This window comes from Magnolia sinica, chromosome 4, assembly GCF_029962835.1.
Source record: "Magnolia sinica isolate HGM2019 chromosome 4, MsV1, whole genome shotgun sequence".
NCBI classification, from domain to species: Eukaryota; Viridiplantae; Streptophyta; class Magnoliopsida; order Magnoliales; family Magnoliaceae; genus Magnolia; species Magnolia sinica.
In genome coordinates, this window is record NC_080576.1 from 28,511,779 (window position 1) to 28,536,572 (window position 24,794).

The 24,794-nt window shown below is 40.8% G+C and overlaps 2 protein-coding genes across 25 annotated transcripts in view; both read left to right on the forward strand.

The window, feature by feature from the left end:
• Positions 1–1,793: 1,793 nt before the first annotated feature.
• Positions 1,794–14,743, forward strand: LOC131242903 (pentatricopeptide repeat-containing protein At1g63330-like). Of its 23 annotated transcripts, XM_058241881.1 has the most exons (7): positions 1,797–5,070; positions 10,798–10,858; positions 11,839–11,915; positions 12,127–12,411; positions 12,588–12,632; positions 14,315–14,360; positions 14,441–14,743. In XM_058241881.1, the coding sequence occupies exon 1, from the start codon at positions 2,340–2,342 to the stop codon at positions 4,515–4,517; it is 2,178 nt and encodes a 725-aa protein (XP_058097864.1). In that variant the 5' UTR covers positions 1,797–2,339; the 3' UTR covers positions 4,518–5,070; positions 10,798–10,858; positions 11,839–11,915; positions 12,127–12,411; positions 12,588–12,632; positions 14,315–14,360; positions 14,441–14,743. The 23 variants fall into 23 exon arrangements, with proteins under 23 accessions (XP_058097850.1, XP_058097864.1, XP_058097863.1 ...); XM_058241880.1 differs by having other exon boundaries at positions 12,127–12,632; XM_058241873.1 differs by having other exon boundaries at positions 14,315–14,743.
• Positions 14,744–22,766: 8,023 nt separating this feature from the next.
• LOC131242905 (E3 ubiquitin-protein ligase RING1-like) overlaps positions 22,767–24,794 on the forward strand; it is a 32,812-nt gene continuing 30,784 nt past the window's right edge. The window contains exon 1 of one of the 2 annotated variants that reach the window (XM_058241889.1): positions 22,767–23,963. In XM_058241889.1, coding sequence (XP_058097872.1) covers positions 22,893–23,954 — 1,062 coding nt within the window. In that variant the 5' untranslated portion in view covers positions 22,767–22,892 and the 3' untranslated portion in view covers positions 23,955–23,963. The remainder of the gene's footprint in view (positions 23,964–24,794) is intronic. The other variant, XM_058241888.1, reaches the window with a different exon arrangement.

Here is a 24,794-nt window from a genome sequence, read left to right on the forward strand (position 1 = left end):
AGTATAAGACAAATTTCCATTTTATTCAATTCAAAGAAAACCTATATGACAAAATATTCAAAGATATATATTCAAATGAGTCGAACTGGATATTAAATGAAATTCCACACAATATCAAAGTAAGAATTCATATGCCCACATTTTGAGAAACAGTAAAGAGAAAAAAAAAAGAAAAAAAGGACAAGTGTGAAAAATAGGATACTTGATAACAGACGACAAAATATACAAAGATATTCTGAGAAAATCCACAGCCTAAACTGAATGTGAAAAACAGGAAAATTTATGGGCATACATTCCACGAAAAAAAGATTTCGTCTCATTTGAATTAAAAGAAAATACACATAAACAGGGATCAGCAAATGAAGATAGCATTGATCAAACAATGATTAATATACGTACTTTTAAAAAAAAATCATAACTCGATTCCAAGGAAAACCAACAACAGTAAGTCCATCTAAGATCTACCAATCTAACACTCTAATTAAGTAAATAGAGATTCTCAGAAGAACAATCTATAGCAAATAGTTCATAAATTAGTAGATTATATAACATATGAGATCTATGAAACTGAAGAAATCCCAAATAATCAAATTCCGCAAATATATTCAGAGAACCCAAAACCCCCTGGATCATGTTGTTGCAGAGACTTTTATAATTAAAATCCATAAGGCTTAAACCTAAGAATCGATATAGAAGAAAACCACACAGTCATACTCCCACGACATCACCACCATTCGAGTTAACAGAACTTGAAGACAATGGAACGATGCAGTGAAATACATCAGATTTTTGTACGAAAGGTAAGAGCAATAGGAATAAAAAACAGTATATGTAACCTATGGACAGTGCAGAAGGGCGTTTCATGCTTAGTGGGCGAGGAAGAAGACCTACCTCAGCTCGACCACACCGTCAGCTCGCGATGGTAGCGCCTGGTCAATGAAAACGGTCATCGCGACGTGATGGTGGTTCCTATTACCCGATTTTGCGCCAAAACAAAACCCTCCCTCTACCATCTCTCCCGCCAAATCACCACCCTGTGAAAACTCATCCCGCAGTTCGTACGATGGAGTGCGGACGGGCATGGGATAGGATTGAGAAGGGATACAAATCCAGCGATTTCACCTCTGCAGGATTTCGCAATCCAGTAGAAAGTCTCCCGAAGCTAGCAAAATTTGTCATCCGTCTTCAATCTGTTACTGCCCAAATAGACCTGCATACGGACGGGATGTGATTTGAGAACCCTATCCTACTTACTCCACACTACTCCAGCATTAGACGCCTGTCCAAACACGCCCTTATGACATCGGCCCATGACTAAAGCATACCCAAAGCTCAGGGGACGACATCACACGAAACGGTGGGAATAATGACGTCCACCACCGTTGATACCTTCCTAGGCCCACGGTGATATTTATCTGTCATCCAGCCTGATCATAAGGTCACAAGGACATGGATGAAAAAGCACAAATATCATCTTGGTACGAAACTTCCGTGGCCCCTACGAAATTTCCAACTGTAGGCATTCATGTCACACTGCTTCATGCGGTGTGGTCCACTTGAGATTTGAATATATTTCAATTTTGGGTTTGTAACCTAAAACGAGCTTTTAAAACGGATGGATGGCGTGGATGAGACATATACATCATGGTGGGGGCCATGGAGTTTACTCAGTACGCAATTCAGCTTCCGTAGCACGAAACTCGTGTACGAAAAATACCAACGTAAAGTACATCATGGTGGGGCCCATAGAGTTACTCTGTACGCAATTCAGCTCCCGTAGCACGAAACTCGTGTACGAAAAATACCAACGTAAATTAATGGAAATGCAGGTCGATGAGGAGAGGGAGCTGGTAGGGTTTCAATCCAATTCTCATCCCACGCAATCACAGGTAATAATCCTTGCAAATACAATCTCTCCATTTCGATTCGAATTTCAATCTGAATATCGAAATTTCGTCTCTAGATTCAATTTCTCCCTGTTTTCCCCATTCCAAGATGTTGTTTTTGTTGTCGGATTTGTATTTTTCAGACTGTTAGCTCAACATTCGTCCTCTCTTTCGTCGATTCAACTCGAGAATGGATCCAATCTTGCCTTTTTAGGGTTTCTCTAGCTTGATTTTGCGCCAGCAGTATCAGTCATCGCATTCGGGTTTAGGTTTCTCGGGTAATTAGGGTTTAGGGTTTTAGGAGTTGCTAGGGTCTCCATCCGATTCCTAGATAAGGCCTAACATCTCTCGCTCAGGTCAGAAGCTCCCCTTCCGTCTCTTCCTCTTTCATATGTTTTTCCGCTTTTCACCTTCATAGATAGAGAGAAATACAATGCTGTTTAAGAGCGGCGAATGGCCTTAAAGCTTCCACCTTTCCTTATTTCCAAGCAACTTCACAAATGGGTCTCTCTAAATTCATTCTTTTCTTCGATTTCATGTGCCGCCCACACACAAAATGTCCCAGAAGCCGATCAAAACCCCCCAGTTTCCGCCGAATTCGAAGCCACCATCCGTTTCCTGAAGAAAAATGTCCATCCGGATCGGCTTATCACCGTTTTGGATTCCACAAATGATTTGGACTCGGCTGTTAAGATCTTCAAATGGGCTTCTGTACAAAACAGGTTTTGTCAGACCGCCGATGCATACTCCCGCATGATTTTGAAGCTGGGTCTTGCTGGGAATCTCCAGGAAATGGAGCTTTTTGTGCACAAGATGATGAAGGCCGCTTGCCTGGGTACAGATGAATCTTGCGTCTTGTTGATCGAATCTTTTTGCCAGAATGGTAAAGTTCAAGAAGCTTTGCTGGTGTTTGAGATTATGAGTTTGGCAAAATACAGGCCTTCAATCTCGACTTGCAATGTTCTATTGAGTACACTTGTCAAAGAAAGGGGTGATTTTCAGTCTGTTGTGTTTGTTTACAAGGAGATGGTGAAAGCGGGTATTTTTCCTAGTGTAGATACCTTGAACTTTCTAATAGAAGCCTTGTGTGGGACTGGTCGGATTGATGCTGCATTGGAGCAGTTCCGTAGAATGAAGAAAAAGGGCTGTAGTCCTAACAGCAGGACCTTTGAGCTAGTCATCGGCGGTATTTGCATGCAGAATAGAGTAGATATATTGACTAAGATATTGGATGAGATGTTTGAGGCCGGATGTACACTGGATCATGATTTTTGTAATAATTTCATACCTTTGTTTTGTAGAGTTAATAGATTGGATGAGGGACTCAGATTGTTTAGAATGATGAGAGGTTCGGATCTTTTGCCTGACTTGTCTGTGTACAGTGCTTTGATTGGGTGTTTTTGCGAAAATCTATGGTTGGATGACGGAGTTAATCTTCTTTCCGAGATGATAGATACTGGTCTAATGCCATCGGCTAATATGTATGTGGATATCGTGAATGGGTTTTGTAAGTTGGGGAAATTCAGTGAAGCTATGATGTTTTTGGATGAGAAGTCTGTTTTCGAGACTGCCGCATACAATAGCTTGCTTGAAGGTTACTGTGCTGCAGGGAGATTTTTTGAGGCAAATGGATTTCTCTGGAAGATGGTTGAGATGGGTATGTGTGATAATCTTTCCTGGAATATCCTGATTAGAAGACTTGGTGAAGAGGGGCATATTGGTAAATGTTTTGAAGTTCTCAATAGGATGATTGTTTGTTCTTATATGCCTGATGATGCCACCCATTCTGCTCTTATCATTGGCCACTGTAAAATCTGCAAACATGCGAACGCTGTTGATCTCTTTCGTCTGGTTCGTCTCAAAGAATGGTGTTTGGATTCAGCAACTTATGCGGAACTGATTGATGGTCTTTGCCACACGGAGAAGATTCAAGAGGCTGCCGAGGTCTTTCAGTATATGTCTGGTAAAGGATGCAGTCTCAGTACTTTGTCATTCAATCTACTGATTGAGTGGATTTGTTTGATGGGAAAGGTGGATGAAGCTATCAAGCTACGATCTTTTGCATTTAGTAGCAGGACTTCCTCAAATCCAGTAACATACACTACGATTATGCTTGCTCTGTGCAAGTTGAACAGATCCAAGGACATATTAGTGCTGCTGTCCCAAATGTTGGTAGAGGGGTGTACTTTAGATGCAACAGTGTACTCCATCCTAATACATGGATTGTGTGCACAGAACAGGATAAAAGATGCTGCCCTCTTGTTTGATCAAATGGTCAGTGACGGTTTTGTTCTTGATTCGGAAACACTAAGCAAGCTACTGTCTTCTTTGGCAAACCATTCTCAAGTGCACATGGTGACGGATAGTTTAAACAAAATTCCATCTGAAGTTCTTAGTCCCTCAATCTACAACTTGGTTGTCAATGGCCTTTGGAAAGAGGGCCATAAAAGTGAGGCTTGTAAGTTCTTGGACTGTATGCTGGAAAAAGGGTGGGTCCCAGATACCATTACTCATGGTTTGCTGATTGGAAATGCTGACAGAGAAGGAATGGATGGGTTACCATTTGAGGATGCTGGTTTGCATGATAAAGTTAGCAACATATTGGCTGAGGGACTGGATGAACTGAGTTAATTTATGCTTGAAGAATAGCATAAAGCTATGCCAATTTATTGTTCCTGTATTTGCGCCATTCCTTCTGATGGCCTAGAGTCTGCTACTACGTTTCAATTTCAGAAGGGAATTTGGCTCTTCTTTTGATAACATATCTATTCTTAAATCAAGGCCGGATAGACAGCAGAGAGACGATTGCTTAAATGTAGTGGTGTTCAAGGCTTTCCAGTGGCATTGATCATCCCCTTATTCCACTCTGCCTAAACTGTGGTTGTAATTTCACGAATTTCCCTGTGACATTATTTTTGCCCAGATAATTGGCAGTTTGGAGGACTGTTGAACATGTACCATGAACCACTTATCTTTACCAAGCTTGACCGCATGGCAAATGTAATTACGTTCCAGGAGATTGAGATGCCCATATGTAAACAGGCTGTGTATTCTCGTGAAGCTGTATAAGCAGCAGTGGAACCTAATTAATTCGGCGACCTACCTTTCTGGAGCAAAAGCATTCTTTCGGATCCTGGAGCCTGTCAAGCAAACTTGATTCTTCTCATCGAAAATCCATATTCAGGTCTTCTTCTTTTTTTTTGCGCACACACTATAAATTCATAATCTATCGAGATTAGGAACTGCTTGTACTTCTATCCTATTATTCTTGTTTACATTTTGAACTTGATAAACTATACTGCATTTGTACTTCTTTTTGGAGGGTTTGTTGAATGACAGAGATAAAGAAATAACAATATACTGACTGCATTTGTACTTGTTTGTCATATATCTCACCATGATTTTTTCTTAAACCCATTTTGCTCCTGTTCTAAATCTGCAACACTAAGCACTGGGATTGTGTCTTTTTGAAAAAAAGAATGAATTATTTCATTCGCTCTTTGGGAATTGATATCTACACCACCTTGATTGATTTTCTTAGAACTACTTTCCATTTTGGGAATTGAAATTGTACATTGTACATCCAATTCACATAATGGAAAATAAGTATTAGCAAATCAATCAGGGTCATGGGTGTACGTTGTCTTACTCCTCTTTCTAATAATACTGTATGTGTACACATGCATGTCGCTGTTCTCTCTCTAGTACTAATGTACTACTACTAGTGTGTGCATGTGCTTGCATAAGCTAAGGACAATGGAAGAAATGAAAGAAACACTTGTTATTTCGGGAAGGTGACGACACAACAAGAGAAGAAATGGTTATGTACTGCTCATGGTTTCAATATAGAGAACTGGATGTCTGTAAATGTGATGACCTTGCACTTTGTGGGGGTTGTGAAGGGAAAATGGTAGATTGTGAAAGCACCGTGCCATTGCTCCATGCGTAGCAGTAATGGCTGGTAGCCCTTTGAAAAATTGGTAGTAAGGAGTTGCTCACTGAATTGATCTGATTGCCTGATCCACATTGGAGGAGCAAATAGAAATGCCTTGGCAAGGATGTTACTCGTGAAGAATGATATTGTATTTGACTGTCCTGTTCTAGAAAGAAGGAAGAGGAGAGTATTGCAACCTTAATTTCCTTTTGGGAGCAAAAAGATGATGAGAAGGATTGAAGTCCTTACTTTATTTATCAGTAATTAGTATTGATATTTCTTTTACCTTTGGTAAGTTGCTAGTATTAACATTGAAGTAAAAGATTATAGGATAAATCTCAACAATATCGATCACATTTCTTTCCATGCACTTCTCCGTACCAAATACATTGTTTCTGCCAAGCTATTCAAGAAGGTATCTGATTTTGGGAGGATACTTGGTGTGGTGAGTCTCCTTTCAGTGAAGTTTTCCCATCTCTTGTGGCTAATTTGTGATTTGGAAACATTTTACAACCCCCTCCCTCTGCATGTAGCCCGTAGCCTCTCTCCTCCACTCTCTTAGCCTGCTCCAACCCAGTGTTCGAAATATCGGTATTGCAGTACGTATCGCATTCTTGGGATGCGGATACGTATCGGTTATCGCATGAGATATATCAGTTGTATCGTGTAATGTATCGCTGTTGTTGGAAACATGGGGAAACATTAGGAAATTGGTTGAATTTTTCAACATAACTTTGGTGATTATTAAAAAAGACATCAATACACACTTATAAATCAAAATATTACAAAAAACAAGTACATATAATAGGTTTTCTTTGTATGGGATCCTAATCTATGCATTGTCTAACTGAATTGACGCAAGTATATTCAATGTCTATTCATATTATTTATAAATGTAAGAAGACGAGTGGAAACACAAGCAATACATTCAAAAGCAAAAGAAGAATCACTAGATTAGGTTACAAACATGTTTGATGTGATGTTTGAACACAAAGATTGCAAACGATTTGCGAGAAATTGGGAAATTTTGATTTTTTTTTTCAATTTTTCGCAACTCGGCCCATCTCCTCCAAATCTCGAAATCGAAGGTCCCGATCCATGATTTTTCATGCAGAACATGAAAAATCATGAATTTGTAACAATCTGACACTAATTTAACATGATTTATAGAAAATAAGAGCATCAAAATTCAAAAATGCTCACTAGATCGAACGTGTGGGATATATCGCACTGCTTGTGTGTTTCATATCACACTGGTGGGATACAAGATATATCATGGGGTATATCGGCCGATATCATCGATATTTAAAACAGTGCTCCAACCCTCTCACTTCTTGTGAGTAGCCCGCACTCTCTACATGTAACCCTCACCCTCTCTTCTCTCATCCCCCTCTCCCTCTCTCTCTCCTCGTGTGTCGCATGTGCCATACTCCCTTGCATTAATAATAGTATATATGTGTATGTATGTGTTTTAAATAGAGTTATGTTCACCTACAACCTAAAGCTACCATGCATACCACCTCGAGAAAGAGGGATACTTTGGTAAGTCCATGTTTCAGGAGTGAATATGGTATGGCAATGGTGATAGTTCTAGGACTGGTGTACTTGTAAATACCAAGTGATAGGGTATGGTTGGCTGTTGGCGTACGTTCCTCTATGTGCAACAAATCCTATGGGGTTTAATTACTATGTGACATCTACTTGGTACATTTATTGCATAGCCTCATGTTAGGATGTCAGCCCAAAAGTTAGTTGGATTGGGCAGGTTGAGTGGGCCACAACAAGGGAAACCGTGAGAATAAGTTGCCCACTGATATCTTCTTCATACATTGATTGCATAGCCTTAGGTTAGGATGTCAGCTCAAAAATTAAATGGATTGCGCAGTTAAGGGGCCACAACAAGAGAAACAGTGAGAATGAGTTGCCTGCTATCCATTCCCCTTCCCCCTCTCAATGCACTTGTGTAACCCCCATCTTTCCTTCTGCCTCTCATTTTCCTCCTCCCCTCCAGGCCCTTTTCTTTCTCTATCCCCTCCTTGCTCAATGTGCATCACAGGTGCGATACCTCTAGTGTAGATAGAGAGATCAACAGGTTGGGGACTTTCACGAATGCTACAAATCATGATAGTGCATTATTGTAACAGGACTGAATGACAAATCATCATGATAATGCATTATTGTAACAGGACAGAATGACATGGGAGGATCTTAATCACCACAAGCAACAGAAGCATGCTTGGAAAATCCATCTTTTGTTTGCTAAGTTGCAATTTGTGTAAGATAGAGATGTGAAACTAATCACCTCACCAAACCTGTGTAAGATCTCTTGCAATTTATCCTCTTTCTTGTGATTGGCAAGAGTGATTCACCAGTCATGCAAAAGAGCTCCGGCATCAACGCAAGTATGGACACGCCTCTTGCTACTTTCACATGCTTGTTGCTTATCTCTGCTATATATATAACGTCAGGAGCAAAAGGTTTTTTCCCATCCAAATTAGTTTTATGGAAGAGTCCCGTGGTAGCAAATTCTTCTCTCTGTTCGATTCCACCATTTTTCCTCCATTGCAAATTCTTCTTTTGTTATTTCTAGTTTATTATTTTGGATTTTCTACTCTCTCTCTATTTTAGAACCAACACAGCAAGCAATCAACCTGGATTTTACCCACTTCTCTCCATTCCTTTCCCACATTGGACATCCTTTCCCACCCTTTTTCTGTCCCTTCCTCTCTCCACCTGCGGTGCACACACTACAAGAAAATAGGCCTTTAGCCACAATTTTTTAGCCTCAGTTGAAAAAATGGAGGCTAAATGTGTTTTTTAGCTTCAGTTGCTAAGGAACTGAGGCTAAAAGTTCATTTTTCGCCTCAGTTGCTAAGGAACTGAGGCCAAAAGTCTACTTTTTAGCCTCAGTTGCATAGGAACCGAGGCGAAAAGTCTACTTTTTAGCCTCAGTTGCATAGGAACCGAGGCTAAAAGTCTACTTTTTAGCCTCAGTTGCATAGGAACCGAGGCAAAAAGTCTACCTTTTAGCCTCGGTTGCAAAGGAACTGAGGCTAAAAGTTTATTATTTTGCCTCAGTTGGTGAGAAATTGAGGCCAAAAGTCTGCCCTTTTGCCTCGGTTGGTGAGAAACTAAGTCCAAAAGTCTGCCCTTTTGCCTCGGTTGGTGAGAAACTAAGGCCAAAAGTCTGCCCTTTTGCCTCGGTTGGTGGGGAACTGAGGCCAAAAGTCTTCCCTTTTGCCTCATTTGGTGAGAAACTGAGGCCAAAAGTCTGCCCTTTTCCCTCAGTTGGTGAGAAACTGAGGCAAAAAGTCTGCCCTTTTACCTCAGTTGGTGGAGAACTGAGGCCAAAAGTTTGCCCTTTTGCCTCAGTTAGGGGGAACCGAGGATAGAAGTCTGCCCTTTTGCCTCAGTTGGTGAGAAACCGAGGCTAGAAGTCTGCCCTTTTGCTTCGGTTGGTGGGGAACCGAGGCCGAAAGTCTTCCCTTTTGCCTCGGTTGGTGGGGAACTGAGGCCAAAAGTCTTCCCTTTTGCCTCGGTTGGTGGGGAATTGAGGCCAAAAGTCTGCCCTTTTGCCTCAGTTGGTGGGGAAATGAGGCCAAAAGTTTGCCCTTTTGCCTCAGTTGGTGGGAACCGAGGCTAAAAGTCTGCCCTTTTGCCTTGGTTGGTGAGAAACTGAGGCCAAAAGTCTGCCTTTTTGCCTCAGTTGGTGAGAAACTGAGGCCAAAAGTCTGCGCTGTAGATGCCCCACTTCCCTAAAAATTCCTCAAAATGTAAAATACTGTCCAATTGTTTCTTCAGCCATTTTTATTAAAATCTAACCCGTTGGCTGTAGTAGCAATTTTCTTTTTTAACCATTCATATTGTTATATATAATTTCAATGAGAATAATTTTTATAATAAATTTTTTAGATTAAGTGATTAATCCATATCAGTTCACACAGCACCAATGCTGTGGATCATTCAAAATGGGCCCCTGTTGGATGAACTAAAGATCCCGAGCAAACTGTAAATATCCTCGGGCTGTGCATTGTGTAAAACCCCTCACAACATACTGTAGTCTAGCCCTCTATTGCACTATTGTAATGCTCCGATGTGAGAGAGAGAGAGAGGAGGGCAGTGAATTAAAAGAAAAACCCTAAAAAGCTCTTCCGATTCATCTGCTGTGGAGAGATTAGAGGAGAAGCTTGGAGAACTGTTGGATTTCCATCTCCAATCCTCAAAGTTCGAAGAAAAACCCTTTTTTGCAGTCCATCTGCTCCTTCGGATCGTCAAGAAAACGGTATGTTTCTGGAAAATCCAAGCCCCCTTTTTTTGGAGGGAAGATCCCCTCTGTTCATTCAATCTCAAAACCCCACCAAAATCCTATCTGAGAATGCCTTCCAAGTGTTCGAGCAAATGCCCCTACCAGATGTCGCCTCTTATATAGCTGGTGTGTGGTACACCAGCCAATCCGCTTCTGATCAGCTCTCCATCTTCTCTTCTTCGAGATTTGCATCTCCAAAGGAAATGCCTCTCCATCTCTTCCATGAGCTTTCGATCTCTAGAGGAAGCCTGCAAAATCCACGTCTGGCTCTACCATATCCTCCGAACCCTTGAAATCGCCAGATCATTAGATCCACGGTCTCTCTCTCTCTCTCTCTCTCTCTCTCTCTCTCTCTCTCTCTCTCTCTCTCTCTCTCTCCAATCATTAGATCCTTAAAAGACTGAGCTTTTTTCTAATTTTTTCCACTTAGGGTTTATTTTATTTTATTATTTTTCTCAATTTTTGGTGCTTGATCTATTTTAATTTGAATCCAGCTCATCTCTCGATTTTGATAGATTTCATTGGATTTTGATCCGATTCTTGTTGATGGATCTGTTTTGCTTTCGGATCCAATTGTCTGAAGCTTTGCTTTTTGATTTTTGTTTTGAGATGATGATACATGGCGCCTTCCTTTTTGATTTTTTCTCAATTTGGTTATTCGTTTGAAGCAGGTACTCTGATTTGCAGTTTGCATTATTTGAGGACAGAGGAAGGGTTTTAACTTTCAATCAGGTGAGCTTCCCCTCCTTTTCTCCAATTTTTATTTTATTTTTTGTGGTTACATTGTTCTTTGGTCATTTTTATTTCATGTTTCTGACCAATTGAGGACTGTAATTTGGAGAATGGTTCTTGCCCCTACTGGCTTTTTCTAATGCATACATATAGTGCTGTTTTATCAAGGTAAGCCTTTGAAAATATGATGCAAGTTTATGGAAGACAATACTCAAAAGAACATTAGTGTGACAAAAATGTTTTGTTGCAGAAAGATAGTGATGCCGTCAAAGAGACACTTAATCAGCTGAGCCAAGTTGGTTGGGCTAAAAAATGGAGTTCTCAACCATATGTATCACGCTGTATGGTCAGTCCTGCATTACAGTGTGAAGTTTTGGGCAAGTACTGCTCAAACAGTAACTACATTCACAAACTCGCATATACATAAACAAATCACATCTATCTGTTTAGTATTCAAAACTCATTTCTTCAGTTTAATATCTGGCTGGAATAAATATTTAATGTTATTTGGGATCATGGTTCTAGTATCACTATCAGATCACTTATCATCTGGCTTCCAAACCGTTACATATCGGCCAACAAGAGCTACATGTAACCTGTCTCAGTGTGAATTTTGATTGATTTAATTGTGGATTGGAGATCCATTTAAAAAAATGCATCATGAATTATGACTGATTTAATCATGGAATGGGTCTGTTATATATATATATATAATGCATCATGCCAGTTTTAAAATATGATGCGTCAGCTTATATTTTGAACCATGATTTGGATATCTTGTGCATTGTTTTAGAATATTTACTTCTTCCAGTTACATTTCTGCTCACAACATATATGCCTTGCTGTGATAATTGAAGTTGTAGCATCATAGCATCAGTTGTATGTCTAAGTCTTCATTAGATGAGGCACCTGGTCTGTGTGCTCCACTCCTCCACAGGGGTTGTTTTTAAACTACCATCCATAAATTTGATATCTTTCAGTGATGCAGGTAGCTTTTCTTTTCACAGTCGTGGGCACCACCAGTTTTCTTGGTGTGTTGGCTGGCCAGCTTCCTGGGGTAACCATCATGATATTCTTTCATTCATTATACAACTTTCATCTATTAGTACTTTGTAAGAAGTGTGTTGGACTGCAAATTTGTTCTGTATGTTAATAGAATATTGCGTTTTCTTTCCTATATAGAGCTGCTGATTTTCCATTACTCATGCAGTGTTCTTCTTTAGTTCATCTCACTTAATCATTGTATTGTGTTGTGGGTAATGCTGTAGGGTTTGCCCCATTTTGATTGCTTATGGCTGCGTAAAATGAAAGCTGTCCCATTTTGCTGACTCCATGAACTGGTGTTATTTTTTCTCGTCATTTCTCTTTTATAACGGCTTTGATGTGTGTTTGGATGCCATGTAGGATGCCCTATCACAATTGGGACAGTTCATTCAATAGTACCATTGGGAGCAAGTCATGATTCAAGAATCATGTTGATCAGTAGATCTTCACCCTTTGAATGGGACCAATTTGTTACCACCATCCACTGTTTACTAGCAATGGATCACATGGTTAGAACAACCAAACCAAAGTGCTACTTTGGAATTATAAGCAATACAAATTGGGATCTATCTAATAGATGTTTCAAAATGATGATTAGACCTTTTTTTGTTTCTCTGCTCAGTCTTGACTGTCCATTTTCCATGCTATTATTCAGATGCTTAGGATCATTTTCCTTGTTTTTCAGATCCTTTCCTCATTTGGACCCCATGTTGGGATTACATGTGACTAGGTAATCTCATTTGGACCTCATTTTCTAAGGGTGCATGACTTGGTCATCTGGAGTTGACTTGAGTTGGTTCAAGGTTGTTTGAAAGACAATAAAATAAAAAATAAAAAGAGGAGGAAAAATTACACTCAAGTTAATAGAGAATTTCCTTTGTGGCATCTTTTGCCTATGATCTAAGCATGTGTTGCTAGATCCCTCATTCATTAACTTTTCTTTTTCTCTTCCATTCAATCGTTTTTATATCTTCTTGCAACTCTGGAATTTTGAGAGTTTGTTATTCCAAAATAGTTTCAATGCTCCCAACTATGGAATCTATTCTCAGAAGTCCAAGTAGTAGAAATCTGGCATTCTGGTTGCACAACATGGGTTCACTCATGCAAAATTGAGGATCATATATGTGTATTTGGCATGGTCACTTTTATATGTTGTGTTTTTTTTTTTTTTTTTTCACATGTATTTACTGTATGGTTTATATATGTATATTTTGATGGTATCCTCATTGTTGCATGTTTGATGGGCACATAATCTGAAATTGCTTTGATAGGACTGACCATCATGGGCTGGTTGTGATCCTAAATTTGACAGTCTTACTCCACAAAATCCACCAAAGCCAGTCTGATTTTGGGATCATGTCCATCAACAACCAGATTTTGGGATCATTTCATGTGTTTGCCTTGAAATCTTTACTCTCTGAAGTAATTCTTAAGGTTTAGAATAGCCCAGTATAGATGCATTTATTGTTGGATGGGGACCCATGTTGTTGCATGTTCAATGATCTAGATGATGCATTACCTGAAGTCACATTGACAAGACATCTTTGGAAAAACCATCTAAAATTGAAAAAGATTCGGTAAAGATGGTTTTATTTCCAAAACCACTAGTTTATGGTTGGAATACATATACAATGATTGCATAAAGAATCATGCACTTGATCAATTGTTTGAATGCCTTTGTATATTTTAAAGTAAATTTATAATTTCTGTTGAAATTTGAAAGAAAACGTCAGTGAGATTTTTTTCAGTTGACCTTATATATATATATATATATATAAAGAAGTTTGCCTCATTTTTGGGCTAATGCGTTGAAATGGCCTATCAAAATGGATGGACGGTATGGATAAAGCACGTGCAGTCTAAGTGCATCCAAGTGCAGTCTAAGTACACTGAAACTCAAACACATTAAGATGCACTTTGTATAATATCTTAATATAGAAAGCTTTGATTGGTACTTTGTATGGAACTTCATTTCTCACAACCTCCCCCGGCCCCTTTTTTTTTCCTTCTTAATAATTTGCATAATTTGCTGGGGATGTTACGACTTGACCTTCATAGAAGATTTCCAGGCAGATACAGCCATTTAAAAGTCTCTTCCTTATATAATAAGAGTAGAAATTCTACTATTTTTTGAGGATTTTGAGAAATGATAGTTGTTGAAAATTCTTCAGATGCTTTTGTAGTTAGGGTTGTTTAATAGTTCGGCACTAAGTTCCCACAAATACATAAATAAACTGGTTAACAGATATTGTATTCATGCAAGTGCGTTGTGCTTCTCTGTTGGAATATAATTCACTAACTAAACCGATTCTTCTCTTGCCATGAATCTTTTGTCTGTCATTTTATTGTTACTGTGTTCAAGGGAAGCTACAAGAATTCAGCAGTGCATAAGATGGGTTTTTTGCCCCGCAGGATGAACCACAGGTTGCACGTGTTTGGTTGCCCAATAATGATTCTGGTTGGTTGCAAGAAAAAAGGTGTTATTTGTTGTTTGCGTTGGTGTTTGGATGGCATGTTGTTTGATGTTTGCTCTGGCAGTTGGAATGCTGAAGTTTAAAGAATCAGCAGAGGCTTCTATTGTGGTCGAAGAGCATCAAAGCATGCATGCCTTATCGCCGGCTGGTCTCATCTTCTGTTTTATGGCTGTGATTTGCTGAGGAGATGCTGCAGCTACTTTCAGTCCCAGCTGATGTACGGTTTTGCCTGTTTGGCAATATAAGGCTATGTGGCTGCGTGGAAGGTTGTATTGCTATAAACATTTGTAGCATGGAAAACGGCATTCATGTGCATTTGCAGTCTGTTTTGAAAACATTAAATAGACCATTAACTATTTCATTGGTATTGTGCTGATTATTTTGTCTTGATGAATGTTAAATGGGTGAAGCATGCACAGGTTTAATCATTGATTGATTATGATATCATTAGAGGCAAAAAACTAAATTTAGCCTCGGTTATTAAGAACTAAGGTTAAAAATTGGATTTAGCCTCAGTTGATGCCAATAGAGGCTAAATCCATATTTAGCTTCAGTTTTGCCTCAATTACTCAAATTGAGGCTGCAACCCCACGCCAAAGGCTTTAGCCTTACTTGTTTAGAGCCGAGGTTAAAAATATATTTAGCTTTGGTTGGAGGCAACTGAGGCTAAAAACATGATTTAGTCTCATTTCAAGGCAACCCTTTTAGCTTCACTTGAAGAACCGAGGCTATAGAAGTCTTTTTAGCCTCACTTGCTAAAATTGAGGCTAAAGCCTTTAGCCACGGCGTTTCCAACCTTAGTTTGAATAATTGAGGCAAAACTCAGGCTAAAGGCTTTAGCCTCAGTTTTTAACCATTTTAGCCATTGTTTTGAACTGAGGCAAAAGCCATTTTTTCTTGTAGTGCATGTCACTTTCCATGTCAGAAAAGATTGGAGGGGACCCTCATCGGTTATTATCCAGCCGTTTGCTGAAGGTGGGGTCTTTGGGGAGGATATTCCCAACGAGCCAAGGTTATCTAGATCATGGGTTGCTCCGGCATGTGGTACAGGAATGGGTTCAGACTATAGTATTTCCTCTACTACATGCTCTGCCTGGGGTGGGATCCAACAATGGTAGATAATTAACAGTCAAAACTAGCAATCATTTGGACCAGACGATCTTAGTGGTGGGGCACACCTATTTTGCTTCTATACATTGCAAACGAGACATGCTGGCACATATGGATTCACAGTGGGGTCTGATTTAAAGTATTCAAGATGGGCCCACATTCTGCATGGCTTGGATGTTTTACGAACAGGAGGAGCTCGTGCAGCTTGTGGGTGAGAATTTGACCATAGGGACCACCCTGATGTGTTTATTGTATATCCATGCCGTCCATGTATTTTTACAGCTTATTTTAGTATATGGTCCCAAAAATGAAGCAAATACAGTCTTTAAGCCATGTACCAGCACATATGAGCAAAGGTCCCAATCCAGACACAGCCCATCGGGTTTGGGACTCGTTTGAGTAGAGTCGAGTTAGACATACTTTCAATGCTGAATTGTGGGGCTAAATTGATGAACCCGATCAGAATCGACGGAGTTCGAGTTGACTCGGATGAGTTGTATTCAACTCGAGTTGTATTCAACTCGCTCAAGCTCGTGGGTAGAGCTGGTAATCGAGTTGAGTCAGACCGAGTTAGGCCTAACCCAACTCGATCCGGTCTTTGAAATAGGCCTGGCCCGAACTCGACCCAACTCGGTACTGAGTTCAGCATGCCTGGCCCAATCTGAGATTGGGTCTGGCCCGGACTAATCTAGACCGAGTTTGACCTGGTCAAAAGTACCAAGTTGGGTCGAGTTGGCACCGAATTGGATCGAGAGATGAGGGAGGGAGGGAGGAAGTGGAGAGGAGAGAGAGAGAGAGAGAGAGAGAGAGAGAGAGAGAGAGAGGAAGGTGGTGATGGTGGTGGGTGGCTGTCGGGCTTGGAAGAGGAGAGAGAGAGAGAGAGAGAGAGAGAGAGGGTGGTGATGGTGGTAGGTTGCTACCGAGCTTGGAAGAGGTAGGGAGAGAGGAAGAGAGTTTGAAATCAGGTCGGGGTCGGGTTTGAGATACTTAGAAATTATAATTTATTTTTTTTATTTATATACTCAGTATGAGTTGAGTTAGGTTTCGGATCAAGTCGAGTCTGACCGGAACAAGTTTGGGTTGAGTTACTGGGTAACTTGGACTCAACTCGGTTTGAGTTTGGATTGGGCGAAGTCTGCTTGGTTCGGACCGACTCACCCATTCGGCTCGAATTGAGTCAGGTCTAAACGAGTGAGTCCGAACGAGGCAGTCAAGCTAGTCGAGATGTCCCTTGCCCAGCTCTACTCGCGGGATCCCATACGCGACCAGTGTTCAACCCTATGAGCCTTAGTTTCAACCGAAAGGCAAGCCATTGGATGCACTTGGAATCCATTATATCAATGGTCCAGATGATTGGACCATGACCCTATCAGTAAAAAATTTCAATCCTCACCAAATCCACGATTTGCCACTGTTTGCTTCATTGTGGCCCACAAGAAGAGATGGTCCGATTATCTGAATCATCCATGTTCCATGGACAACCCCAGATGTGCCCTAACAAGAATCCTATTCTAAAAAAATATTCTGATAGTCCATATTTATAGCCGTTATATGGACCATTAAAAAGAAAAACGTTCAGTGGCTCACGTTCATCTCCACAAATCATTGGTCAGGATCATCCTTTTACCGTTCCTATTAGAGCACATTCCACTGAAAATAGCAACGGGAGGATGGACGGTTTGGATCAATGGACCAGTCAAAAATGCCACTATGCGATTTTACCTATTTAGACCTGCATATCTCCACAATTACACCATGTCATCCACCCAACTTCATGGAACTTTTTGTCCACGTTTTCCACGTGGACCCAATATTGTTGGGTGTAAAAGCATGACATTGTATTATATCACGTGCATATCTATTATTTACATTGGTTCCACATGGTGGGTCCCGCACATATGTAGGGGAGAGAAAGATCTTCCGGTATCATTCGGTCCGATGGTGAGGCCCAATATGATGTTTGTAAGAAACCCTCTCAACCGTTTTCCATATTATATTAAGGATATGGGCTGAAAAATGACGCAAATTCAAAACTCAAGTATGCTATATGACATAAGTATTGGACACCCACTTTTAAAACATTTGTGGGGCTGCATAAGTTTTGAATCAAACATTTACTATTAAAACATTTATTATTTTCAGCTTACGAATGATTTGGATGGCATATAAACACCGCGGTGGATCCAAAGTTTTCAACCTTAGTCATTTACTTACCAATATTTTCCTATTGCGTGGCTCACTTGAGTTTTGAATTTACGTCATTTTTTAATCTATGTCCTAACATGACATGGAAGAAAGAAAGTTCCTAATCCACGTCTGTCTTGACCTGTTGACAGCTTCAGGGAAATCAGGAAACACGACAATATGTTACTCCATTCATTAGATGTACATGTGGGACATATATGAAGATCCGAACCATTAATTTGCCTGTGACCAAAATATGCCTCGACAGGACCGGATTGCGTCCTACCCCCTCCGTCTGCAGGGCTCCGTGGGGTCCACCTTGATGTAAGTGTTTTATCCACGCCGTTCATTGTTTTTCTCGGAAAAAATGAGGCAGGTATAGGGCTTAAGTGAACCACAGAGTGCGGATTTAACGTCCACCATTAAAAACTTCTTGGGAGCAGGAGAAGTTTCGGATCAAGCTGATATTTGTTTTTTCATTCCATCCACGTCTACGTGACCTTATGAATAGGTTGGATGGTAAAAGAACATCACGGTGGCCCTTAGAAAGGTTTCAACGGCGGGTGTCATTATCACTGCAGCTTCCTTTGCTGTGGGCCACTGGAGCTGTGGACCTGCTTCATTTTTAGAATCATATATTAAAATGACCTGAGAAAAGCGATGAACAGCGTGGATAAAACACTTACATCACAGTGGGCCCCACAGATCCCTGCCCGGGTAGGATGCAATCTACCATGCAAACTGTGTGGGATACAGTCTGCATAGATCGTGTTTTAAATCATACTGATATAGCAATCCTAACCATCTTAGTAATAGCTTTCAAATGGATGGTTTATTTTTATTTTTTATTAATCTGGTGATGCGAGGCATAACCATAATAGCTTTCAAATGGATGGTTAAAAATACAACAGTGAGTGGTTAATTCAAGGGCAAAATCAAATGATTAATACAGTTAAATGCAACTTATGATTATGCCTCGCATCACCAGAGATTCAGCTTGATTTGGTTGGTCAAAATTTTCGTGCAACTATGCCACGTGTACGGTTGAAAAGTCACCGCCACATGGTAAACGTACGTAGCCAACCATCACATGAGTCTTGTCTCAAAATTTCCACTTCATCAAGCGAATCATTAATCCCATGTGGGCTATCTATTCCCCAGCTTAGTAGGTGACAACTGGGAAACCATTTCCTAGTCGATTGGGAGAGCGGATCGGCTACTCCCCCTGCCACTAGCCAATGGCTAGTGGTCGGTGCTATGTGGGCTCCACCATGATGTATGCGTTTCATCCATGCCGTCCATCTATTTTCCTAAATTATTTTGTGGTAATAGCCCAAAAACGAGATATATCCCAATCTCAAGTGGACCACATTACATGAAACAATGTTGATTGAATGTCGATCATTGAAAACTTTTTGGGGGCCATAAAAGTTTTGGATCAATCTGTTCTTTGTTTTTTCCCTTCATCTAGGCCTGTATGACCTAATTAACAGACTGAATGTCAAATAAATAGTACAGTGGGCTTTAGGAGGATTTTAATGGTGGATATTCAATCACTATTGTTTTCCTGTGACGTGGTCCACCTGAGATTTATATCCCTCTCGTTTTTGGGATGAAACTCTAAAATGATCTTTGAAAGTGGATGAACGACATGGATAAAAGTCACACCTTATAGTGGGGCCTGTAGAACGCAGACCACTAGCAGGGAGTAGCCGATCCATTTCCGCCTATCGGTCGGGCGTGGATTGGGTACAGGGGCCTAGCTGACCGTCCAATCAGAGGGTGTTTGGAGCATGGGATTAGATAGGTTTAAGTGGAATGAAATTATCAAAATATAATAATTACACTGTGTTAGTGATTGTCATCTAATCTCATGGTTTTGAGGCCATCCCACCTCATGCTTGGGAAAAAGATTGGCTACTCATCTTGCCATTACTGGTTGGTGCTCTGTGAGCCCTATCATAATGTATGTGTTTCATCCATGCCATTCACCCATTCTTCTATGTTATTTTATGGTATGAGCCCAAAAATGAGTTTGATCCAAATCTCTAGTGGACCACACGGTTGGCCCTAGGAGGTTTTTAATGGTGTAATTCAATCACTACTGCTTTCCCATGGTGTGGTCCACTTGAGATTTATATCTAGCTCAATTTTGGGATTAAGCCCTAAAATTATATTTCAAAATGGATGGACAACAAGGATAAAACACATACATCATAGTGGGGTCCACATGACACCGACTACTAGCCACACGAAACCCAAAGTAAGATAGAAGAAGCCCTTGCTCCGGCACTAATTCCAAGAAAGGGATTCACAACCCATACCTTACTTGAGTCTCAAACTAGACATCGCAATCATCCATGGGATCTTAAAAACCCACTCCCACCTAATTTCATTTAAACCCATGTGCCAAACACCCGCTCAGGGATCTATGGTGCCCACCTTAATCTATATGTATTATTCATACCGTCCATTGATTTTTATTGATCATTTTAAGGAGTTAATTAAAGGCTCTAGTGGACCAAACTATAGAAAGCAGTGGGGATTGAATTTCTATTATTGAAAACTTTTTCAAGCCCATGATGATGTTTGTTTTCCATATTGCTTCCTTTGGTGTAATTTACTTAGCCCTCAATCCACATTCTCTACAAGCCGTGGCTTAAAATGATTTGTCAAGATGAATGGACAGCGTGGATAATACATTTAGTATTTGTGGTCCTAAGAGTTTTATAACTTTATCAACAAGTTGGATAGCGTGTAAATATTCTAGTGGCCCCCCAAAAGCTTTAAATGCCAAGTATTCAATTACCATTGTTTCCTATGCTATGGTCCACTCTAAGATTTGGATCAAACAACATTGATGGATAACATGGATATAAAACACATATGATCGTCGTGGGGGCAAGGGAACCACTAAAGCCGTCTCATATTTGAAACCAGCCCAACCAAATCCAATCACATCAGGGCTTGATTGACCAGCCTCACCGAATCTGCTCCCTCACAGTGGGCCCATAAAATAAACAGTTGGTGGAGTCACACGTGGGCAATGACAAGCAAGGTTAGCATCAGCAACCTCTCACAAAAATGGGTGCGGATTCGATCCTCGTATACAGAGGCCGGTGAGTTGCTGATTGTGGGCCCAACCTTGATGCACGTCTTGTATATGCATGCCGTCCTTCTATTCTTAAAAAAATTATTTTAAAGTATGACTCAAAAAATAAAGCACATCTAAATCTCAAGTGGATCACATTATAAGAAACAGTGGTGATTAAATGTGCAACATTAAAAACTTCACAGGGTTCACCTTAATGTTATTTGCCATCCAACCAGTCACACATGATCCAATTAAGGAAAAATTAAAATATGAGCTTGATTGGAATCTTTTGCAGCCGTAAGAAATTTTTAATGATCAATCGCTACTATTTCCTTTAATGTAGTCTACTGAGATTTGATTGTACCTCATTTTTGGGGCTCATACCCTACAAAGCTGGTAAAATGGATGGACAGTGTTGATATACAATACACACATCAAAGTGGCCCCACTGAAAAAATGCACCAAAATTACTCTTAATCAGCACACGACATTGGTAAGCAGACTCCATGGGGCCCACCTTAACGTATTTAATGTATATCTACATGTTATTAGATCATTTATGCCTTAGCACAAAAATGAAATAGATTCAAATCTCAGGTCAACCATACCTTAAAAAACAATGCCGATTCAACACTCACCATTAAAAACTTTCTAAGGTGACCTTTAGGCCACTATAACGCTTATTTCCCATCCAACCTATTGGTAAGGTTAAATAGACTTGGATTAAGAGAATAAGTAAATTTCAGCTTAGATTCAAAATTGTCATGGCTATGATAAATTTTAATGTTCAATCACGACTGGTTCGCGTGGTATTGTCTACTTGATATCTAAATATGCTTCAAATTTGAGCACCGACCACTGTTTCGGGCTTATGGAGCACCGACCACCGACCAGGCTGGTGGCATGATGTTTCGTGCCATTCGCAATTCAGCTAAGGGTCCGTTTGGCCGGGTGGAATGGAAGGGATTGAATGGTATTAGGGTGGATGGCATGGATTAATGATGGTGTTGTTAGTGGATTATCTTAAGATCCATAGGATTGCTATATCCTGGATTGCTATATTGAGTCTGTTTGGCACGCCCAGCCAATCCCGGGATTAAACCTTCCCATCCCTTCCAATCCTTTGAACCAAACACGTCCAGGCAAATTTGAACGGAATAGGGTGGATTCAATGGGATTTAAAGGTAATGATGGTGTTGTCAGTGGATTGTCTTAAGATTTCTGGGATCGCTATATCTTGGGATCAGATCACCCAGTCTGTTTGGCACGCCCGGCCAATCCCAGGATTTAACTTCCAATCCCTTCCAATACCATCCAATCCCTTCCAATCCGGCAGGCCAAACGGGCCCTACGTAAGCTAGATGTATGTTACCGGTACACGAGCTAAATGCGTACTTGCCCAGTTGGCTGATGCCAAGATTTTCTGGCCCCACCATAATATATGTGTCTTATCCACACCGTTCATCAATTTTTTCAGCTTAATTTATTGAATGAAATAAAAAAGTTGAGAGAGATCAAAATCACACGTGCACCACACCACAGGAAAACAGTATTGATTGATAGTCAAGTATTAAAAACCTCTTAGGACCCACTGTAATGTTTATTTGCCATCCAAAGTATTAATAGGATTACACATACGTGGGTCATGGGAAAACACAAATATAAGCTTGATTCAAAACTTATGTAGTCTCTGAATGTTTTTAACGGCAAGCGTTCAATTCCTGCTATTTCCTATGATGTGTCCACCTGATATTTGTATCTACATCAATTATAAAATAAAACTCTTAAAATTAGTTGGAAAAATTAATGGACGGTGTGGATAAAACACATACATCGTGTTTGGGCCCACAGTGCTTTGACACCAGCTAGCTGGCTAGCTAGTGTTCGGGTCACTAGCCAAACCGCGTCGATATCCGACACGGTTCTGTACTGGCACGTGTGGGCTGGCGCGAGATCCCATAAGCGGGCCCTACATCCCTGGGGTCGTTTGTTTTTCCTTGACGCAGGAGACTCGGAACACTACCTCTTCCTCTCTCTCAACCGCAGAAGTTCTTTCATCCCATCGTTTAGACCGCCTCCCAACATCTCTCTCTCTCCCTCCCCCAATCGTCCATCCTCCTCGTTAGAGATGTCCTCCGGCCCACCACCAGCAGCCGTCCCCACCGGCCCCCAGCCCTACTTCTGCCATCACTGCAATCGCCCTGTCTCCATAACTCCATTACCTTCCTCCGATCTTGTCTGCCCTATTTGCAACGGTGGCTTCCTCGAAGAATACGAACCCCCCACAAACCCTAACCCTAATGTCTTCCTCTCCTCCTCCTCCTCAGACAATCTTCCCCCCTTCCCTTCTCCATTTCCTTTCCTGTTTTCCTCCTCCAACCCCGCCCTCGATCTTCAATCCCAGTCCGATCTATCCGTCCTCTTAGGTGGCCCCCACCACCAATCTCCGTCCTCTTCGGCCACTGCCATCGATCCCGAAGTCTTCAACCCTTTCCTCTTCCTCCAGAACTACCTCCAGAACCTCATGTCTGGCGGTGCCAACATCCAATTCGTTCTCGAGAATTCAAGTGGTGATTCCCCGTTCCGACTCCCTGCCAACCTCGGCGACTACTTCATCGGGCCTGGCTTAGAGCAGCTCATCCAGCATCTTGCTGAGAACGATCCCAACCGTTACGGCACCCCGCCTGCATCAAAGTCTTCCATCCAGTCGCTCCCTGATATCAAAGTCTCAGACGACCTGCTGGCGTCCGACTCATCGCAGTGTGCCGTCTGCAAGGACACGTTTGAGCTCGGTTCGGTGGCAAAGCAGATGCCGTGTAAGCACAACTACCATTCGGACTGCATCCTCCCGTGGCTTGCTCTGCACAATTCTTGCCCTGTATGCCGGTATGAGCTCCCGACGGATGATCTGGACTATGAGCAGCAGATTCAAGGGACGCAGGCCCCAGTGAATCCAGCAGCGGCAGATTCTGGTGGGGCTGGCGAGTCACAGGGGAATTCTCCGGCTGCTCAGACTGCGGAGCGGAGATTTAGGATCTCATTGCCATGGCCCTTCAGGGCTTTTGGATCGCCAGCAGAGACAAGCAACAGTGGGAATGGTAACAATAATGAAGGGGAGACGAATCCGAATTCAGGTGATCGAAGGAATCGGGATTTGGGGTCGGAGACAAGGCAAGAAGATTTGGATTGAGGATCAGAGGTACACTTCTTTGGCCCAGAGGGTTTCCTTTTTTCCTTTTTTAAGAACCTCTGTTTCTACCTCTGCATAATTTTGTTATCTTCTTCATTTTGAGTGTCTTTGGCCAATCAAACGCTTGTATAGGGAATCCAATGTGGAAATCTTTGGGAATTTAGTGAGAGTTTGAGGTTGCTTTTATTTCAATTGGTGTTTGCTTAGAAAGTAAATATTTGTTCATGTTAATGGAAAGACACAATAAGTGTGATTTAATCATTTGCTTGCATTACAATGATAGAGATTGAAGGAAACGGCAGCAGAGAATGGTTTTGTAGCTAAATGAAGTTGTTAACTGTGCCAAATGCCAATTTATACTAAAAGGTTGTTTGGATGGTGGTAAATGGGGCAAGTAGTAAATGATTTACTAGAAAATCATTTACTACTTGTGTTTGGATGCTCTAATTTGCTAGTAAATCATTTACTACTTGTAAATGATTTACTAGCAAAGCCCCCTTCTCATTTACCAGCAAAAAGGTGAGTTTTCATTTACTAGTAAATTAGGAGATGGCAACGGCTCTATTTTTTTGAATGAAAGCCTATAAAACAGATTTCATTTACCAGTTACAGGCTATCCAAACACTGTAAATGATTTACTAGTAAATCATTTACAACTTAAAGCCAAACAGACAGGCTGTAAATCATTTACAGCCTTTTAGTGATTTACTAGTAAATCATTTACAACGTAAACCATTTACCACCATCCAAATGACCCCTAAGATTTTAGTGAATTTTTTGCTAGCAAATCATTTTAAAAAAAAGAAAAAGAAAATCTAAGTAGACTAATTCACATATCAC